We start from the raw sequence: 6814 nt of genomic DNA, 5'->3' as shown, positions 1-6814 counted from the left end.
TCATTTTTGCATGATAGAGCTTTAATTGGCATCTGCAGATTGCACGGCAGATTGTGTTTACCAACAATGGTTTCTGCAAGTATTTCCTGGCCTATTTAGTAATGTCAATGACAGAATCATCCAGATGAGTGATGCAGAAACCTCTGTGTTAACAGAGATTTCTCCAGGTCTTCTGAATCTTTTGATGATTTATGGACCTTAGATGATAAGATTTGCAAAGCCTTTGCAATTTAAGGTTTAGGAACATTGTTTTTAAGGTATTCTACAATCTTTTTATTCACTTTTTGTAGAGCCATTGCCCATCTTTCAATCGAAAATCCATAGGGTTAAAGGGTTGGTTAAAAACAAAACATAAACTCTGTCATTAATTGCTATCATGTATTTTCAAAGACCTTCCAAAAACTTTTCTCCAAATTAATCTGTAGGCATTTATATGGCATATTTTGATAGTTTGTGTCAAACATTTATGGCATAAACCATTCATTGTTTTATCTAAGAAAATTATTTTTAACACTAGCTAACAACTCTGACCAAAGATATCATGCACTAGCCAAGGAGTGCTAGTGTGATAAAATATCATCTGTAAGGTAAGGAAAGGTGTCAGTGTCCATGTGCATTAACCATGTGAACAGCACAAAAGTTGAGACAAAATTTAGATGTGTTAACCAAATCTCATCATTCACTCCTGCTAACAAGCTACTATGGATAGCAGATCATCTGAAGATACATACACAAACACATTTTCAATACAGATATACAACCACAGCAGTTTTTTTTACTGACCAAAGTACAAGATGCATCTGACTTTGTTACCTTAACCTTTGATATGCCATAAAAGCTCACCACGTAAACCAGAGATTATATGAAGACACAGAGGAAAGTCTGTGAATCAACAAAAAGCATGAAGTTCGAAGATCTAATTACGGAGATCAATGGCTTTGGCAGGTTCCAGAAGATGATGCTTTGCATCAGTTTTGTAGGAAGATTCACTATGCCGTATCACATTCTATTAAGCAACTTTATCGCTGCAATACCATCTCACCACTGTGATATTAGTTCTCTGGATGCAGAGGGAATCTTTGGGAATCTGACTCAGGAGGAGAAACTGACTGTCAGTATTCCAACTCAAGATGATGGGACTCCTGCTTCTTGTCACATGTTCTCTTATCCTCAGTTTCATCTGTTGACAAACTCCTCCAGCAGCTCAGAACTTCCAGTAGTCCAGTGCCAGAATGGATGGGAGTATGACAACAGCACATTTATCAGCACTCTCGCCACACAGGTGAGATTTCAATGAATATGGTTGTTAAACCTTTCTTTTTAGGATGGGCCTGTTTGCTGAAAAAGCTGGTGAGTTAATTCAAATCATTTGAGGATTGTCTTAAACAGCAGGACATATAATATTTTAAAGTGTCCTAATATTTTGTTGGGGTCTCCTACCTTTTACATTCAAAATAAATAAATGAATAAATAACAAATCTCAGTTAGTAGGAACTTGTAGTTCCAACAAACAACATATGAAATGTAAGGTTGCAGGTTCACTTCAAATAAAAATGCCATGATAATGCCGTGATATATGTCATCCACATCTGAGTTTTCAATTCATTAAGAAAAAAAATATTTTCCATCTATCTTTATTGTAAAGTGGGATCTGGTATGTGATAACAAAGGTATGAGTAAAGCTGTGACCACCATCTTCTTCGTTGGAGTGATGTTTGGAGCAGCTTTTTTTGGAGGCATGAGTGACAGGTGATGTTTCGTAAAAAGCGAACTGTGCATTTTCATTTCATACAATGATTTGCATTAAATGTTCTGTAGGAATGAACCTAACTTCTGTTTGGCATGTAGATTTGGTCGTAAGCCGATGCTGCTGGCCTCCTATATATCAGGAATAGCTTTTACATTGGCCAGCACCTTTTCTTCCTCCTTCATCATGTTTGCGGTGTTGAGATTCTTTAGTGGATTCACCATCACTGGAGTCATTACTGTTTCAACTGTGCTCAGTAAGATACCTATCTCAGGTCCTTAGATTATGAATGAATGTGTATATAAAACAAGTAAAAGGGCCTTACCATATATGTGTGTCTTTCCTCAGATGTGGAGTGGGTGGACATTCAACACAGGAGGCTTGTATGTATAATTGACAGTTTGGCATGGGCTTTTGGGAGCACCTCTTTGTCTCTTTTTGCATTCTTTATCAGAGACTGGAGATGGCTGACGGTGGCCATCACATCACCTTTACTACTATCCACTGTCCTCTGGTGGTAAGGGATAGTATCAAATCAAAAGCACAAAATTATGGTACCGTAAGTAGTCAATTAGTTGGGTAAAAATGTCATAGCAAATGCAGATGTTTCTGATGTAGGTGGGTTCCAGAGTCGGCTCGGTGGCTGATAGCCAATGGGAGGACAGAAAAAGCTCATTATTATCTTCACAGATGTGCTGTCATGAACTGCAAGGAGGAAGTTATATCAAGAATTAAGCCTGAGGTAAGGAAAAGTCCCTTTTTTAACAATTGTCTGTCTGTAGACTAACGCTGTGTCTTTCTGCCAGGCTCTCTCTATAATAGTTACAGATGAAAGAAAGAAAAATTATTCATACCTGGACCTTGTCAGAACCCCTAAAATGAGGAGAGTGGCTCTACTCACAGGAACCATATGGTGTGTAAATGAACCTTTCAGTCAGTTACTCCGAGTCACATCTGATGACTCAGTTCAAGAGACCAATCTACTTTGAGTTTATTAAAACAAGCCAGTGAATACTGGCATGCACTAATAGCATCCAGTTGCAGCTGACCACAGCATAAGTATAAATGAGCAGCGGGTGCAGTGCATATTCAGCTTTTCGCCCTTCTACCTCAGGCGGTAAACTGGCAGTACGGTGATTCAGCGGAGGTCATTCCAGTGTAGATTGGATGCCACATCAGGCCGCACTACCGCATGAATTTGCATCAGCGTGGGTCTTGCTTCAGATGACGTACACCTGTGTGTTTCTGGATGCTGTTGTTACCTGGTGTTAGGTGATTGTCTCAATCGCTGCCTCGTGCATGCTGAGGTGGAGATTATGGATGAGTCAACTCTTTGCGGGGAGGTTGTCATCTCGGAGTGGCGGGCCAGGCTCTGTCACCTTGGAAGGGAGTGTAACTTTGTGTCTTTATTTGACTTGGTTCTTGTCCTGACTACAGAGAGGTGGGGTTCATTTCGGGGTTGTGGCACAGATGGTTGAGCTCTGCAACCAGTGGAGCGGCCAAAGGGGCAGTCTGGACTCTCACGTGGGGTATCAGCTGTATCTCTTACACATTTTCTCAACTACCTGGATGACTGGAAGCATCCTAGTTCAGTTATTTGAACACAGGGACTTGGTGCTACAGCACCTCAGCCTGTTGGGTCTTCGAGTCCACTGGGAAAAGAGTAAACTCTGTCAGAGGATCTCTTTTGTTGGTACAGAGCTGGATTCGGTCGAACAGACAGCATGGAGACTCCATCCCCAGACAGTTCAGCTGAATTAGGAGCATTTCGGAGAAGCTCAGGTAGACCTGTTTGCCTCTCCAGAAACCTCTCTCTGCCAGATGTTTTCTCCCTGACCTAGGGAACACTCGGTATGGACGCAATGGCATCGAGTGGTGTTCTTCTCCCTGAGAAGATCCCTGGGATTGCCCGATCAGAGACGTGCTAACTTTGACTTGATCATTAGGTTCCTGAAGGGACCAGGAGGTTTAACCCCACACGGGGTTCATGTGTGTATTTTCACGCTATAGCTTCAGAGTCCCGTGTTTCCCCGGCAGACCTATTGCCAATCTAAGAGGGTTCAATCACCTCCAATTTTCCATATGCCCTGAAATACTGTCCATATAAGCATACATTCCGAGACCTCCTATGGGAAGGCTGGACTTCCCTGTTTACTAGAAGTTGGGACGTTTCCCAGTGTTCCAGTCTTACTGAATGGGTAGTACTAACGATAGCAGCTGGCTTCTCGTGGTAGAGCCACTGGAATAGACCATGTGTCCACGGCGTTTTGGTAGAGATCCCATTTTGTTGGTCATCCGACATGACTCTGAGTCACCGACTGAAAGGGAATGTCTCGGTTACATATGTAACCTTTGTTCCCTGAGGAAGGAAGCAGAGATGTCACTTCCCGTTGCCATGGTGCTGTAGCTCCGCTGAGCGGCCAGGTCACTGGCTCAGCTCCTCAGCAAAAACCTGAATATGCGCTGCACCCACTGCTCATTTATACTCACGCTGTGATCAGCTGCAGCTGGATATGATTAGCGCATGCCAATGTTCATTGGCCCATTTTAATACACTCAAAGTAGATTGGTTTCTCAAAGTGAGATCCCAATTCACCTGCCAACTGACGTGATATCTTCGTTCCCTTCCTCAGGGAACGAGGGTTACATACATAACCGAGACGTTGAATACCATTGTCCAAATTTTTGGTGGCCTTTTGGTGGTCTGTTTTTTCTTATGAGGAATTTTTAAATTGCATTGAAGAGTTAAAAGCCATAAAACAAACCACTAGTTAGGAGGTGTATTACAACCAAACAAACTTAGAATTAAAGCAGAAAAGTATTTTTTTGAAATAAGTGTATAGATAAGTAAAGCCATGTTCTTGTTTTTATTCTTTGATTGGGTAAGATTTTTTTTGCAGAATCGTGCTTAATGCTTTTTCTGTTGGCTTCACTATGGACTGCAGTAGAACAAGGACAGACTATAAGTAATATATTAATGGCTTTTCACTTTTTACAGGTTTTGTGTTGCCATTATGACCTATGGTATCAGCCTCAATATCACAGGCTTTGGAATTAATATATATCTCACTCAGTTTGTGTATGGAGTCATTGAGGTTCCCTCTAAACTCATGGTATATTACTTGCTGGAGAAGATTGGCAGACGTAAAACTGAAGCAGGAGCTCAGCTGTTGGCTGGAATCAGCCTTATGATTAATATATTCATACCTAAAGGTGAGACTGGCAAAACCAACATATGGTTATGATTACATGTTAAAGCAGCACAATTACTTATATGACGTTAACAGTAAGATGTTACAACTTCATCCCATCTGCCTACTGCATGTTGATAACAGCTCACCAAATCAGTCATAATATCATGTTGTTATGTCAAATTCTGGGTGGCCTAAACTGTTAGGTCATTTTAAGTCACTGTTGATTTAAATGTTCACGTGAGAACACATATTGTGCTGTGGAGAAACATATTTTGTTTTAATCAGTGTAGTAGAGTATTTAAATTGTTAAACTAGTGATACTAGTAGTAACTCCCTGAAATGATGTAACTCTAGAAACAAACACTTCAAAATTTCAAGATTTATTATAGAGATGGCATAAGTGCAGTGCAACTTAAACTTCCCAGAAAGGCCACTACACTATGGGTACATTTGATTAGTTTTTCCAGTCAGTGTTCATTATCCTCTTTTTCACATTTCAGATCAGTGGGTTGGTCGTACTGTGGTGGCAGTACTAGGCAAAGGTTTCTCGGTTGCTGCTTTTTGTACTATTTTATTATATAGCTCAGAGCTTTACCCGACTGTCCTCAGGTAACAGCTAAAAACAATTAACATAATATGATATTCATTATTTGATATAAATGTAAAATTGCAACTCTCATACACTTTATATGAGAGCATACTAAATCATTTATTTGATTGAATCCTTCAGACAAAATGGGATGGGCTATTGCTCATTTCTGGCTCGTCTGGGAGTGTGTTTGGCTCCTCTAGTTCTGCTCTTGGACAGTTTTTGGGGACACTTCTCTCAGACCATCCTGTGTTCTGTGGGACTCATTGCTTCTGTGGTGGCCTGGCAGTTACCTGAAACACGAGACCAGTGTCTGCCTGAGACTATAGAGGATGTTGAGGGTACTAGGTAAGTCATAACCTATATATACCTATATTTTAACCTATATTTTGTTATGGCAACTATAAGACACACTGATGAACAATTTTATAGAGCTAAGGATGTAGGCTAATATTAGAACCAAAACAGATGTTTAATCTAAAAAAGTTGATATTGTATATTCATTAACGAAGAATTTTCTATTATATTGAATAGGAAAAATCTTATTAAAGATTATGAAAAGCAGGAGGACTAGGAGAAAATGGCAATTAACCCAATGAGGACCACTGAGATCACTGTGCGTACATTAAGTCATAAATTAATGCAAAGTTGTTTATCATAATGTTCAAATCCCAGGAGAATGTGCACAAAAAAATTGAAATTCCTTTAAAATATGTTTTATTAGTTATACAACTTTCTCCAATGCCATGTAATAGTAACAGATATTTTCTAATAATAAATTAATGTGTGAATGAATCAATGGAAATTGTGAGTGCTTTTGTAAAAGAAAAAAAACAAGAAAATCAGAAAGTATGTGTGCATGTTTAAGTGACTTTTGTATTACTTCTTTTTATTAGATACCAGAGGCCATTTCTGGTCATCTGAATACATTTATCATAGTTGCTTATGACATTTGCATATATCTGGCTATGTGAAAATAAATCTCCATACAGTTTTATTAATGTATAAAAATACTTCTGTAAGAAATAAAAAAACACCTTTTACTTTGTGACCTAACATTCATTCTCTGCATTTTCCTTGTAAATGTAACACCCCACCTTCCCAATGTTTACACCTTTTGGTCCAAACAGGTACCCATAGCAGGGCACATGGCAGTACAGGCTTCCTTCATGCTGCAGAAAATAGAGATAATACTGCACATTATTAGGAAGTCTGAAGCAATGATAAAGCAAACATCATTTTAGATTTTCTACAAATATATCAGTTACATTATATAATTGACAT

At 39.3% G+C, this 6814-nt stretch overlaps 1 protein-coding gene across 1 annotated transcript; it reads left to right on the top strand.

Moving 5' to 3' along the window:
- Positions 1-831: 831 nt before the first annotated feature.
- LOC122361473 (solute carrier family 22 member 7-like) lies at positions 832-6586 on the top strand. The gene is made up of 10 exons (XM_043262237.1): positions 832-1282; positions 1646-1749; positions 1849-2003; positions 2096-2264; positions 2366-2489; positions 2554-2660; positions 4746-4960; positions 5442-5550; positions 5672-5878; positions 6065-6586. The coding sequence occupies exons 1-10, from the start codon at positions 863-865 to the stop codon at positions 6102-6104; spliced, it is 1650 nt and encodes a 549-aa protein (XP_043118172.1). The 5' UTR covers positions 832-862; the 3' UTR covers positions 6105-6586.
- The last annotated feature ends 228 nt before the right edge of the window (positions 6587-6814 follow it).

Source organism: Puntigrus tetrazona, chromosome 17, assembly GCF_018831695.1.
Source record: "Puntigrus tetrazona isolate hp1 chromosome 17, ASM1883169v1, whole genome shotgun sequence".
Lineage (NCBI taxonomy): Eukaryota > Metazoa > Chordata > Actinopteri > Cypriniformes > Cyprinidae > Puntigrus > Puntigrus tetrazona.
The sequence above is the reverse complement of the archived record's forward strand: the minus strand, read 5'-3'. Positions and strand labels throughout refer to the sequence as shown.

What these genes read in the sequence shown, in the direction of transcription:
- LOC122361473 (XM_043262237.1), top strand. Translation starts at nt 863, where the DNA reads ATGAAGACACAGAGGAAAGTCTGTGAATCAACAAAAAGCATGAAGTTC. An exon ending in TCAGCACTCTCGCCACACAG is followed by an intron (nt 1,283 to 1,645) that starts GTGAGATTTCAA and finishes TTTATTGTAAAG; the next exon opens with TGGGATCTGGTATGTGATAA. An exon ending in TACTGTTTCAACTGTGCTCA is followed by an intron (nt 2,004 to 2,095) that starts GTAAGATACCTA and finishes GTCTTTCCTCAG; the next exon opens with ATGTGGAGTGGGTGGACATT.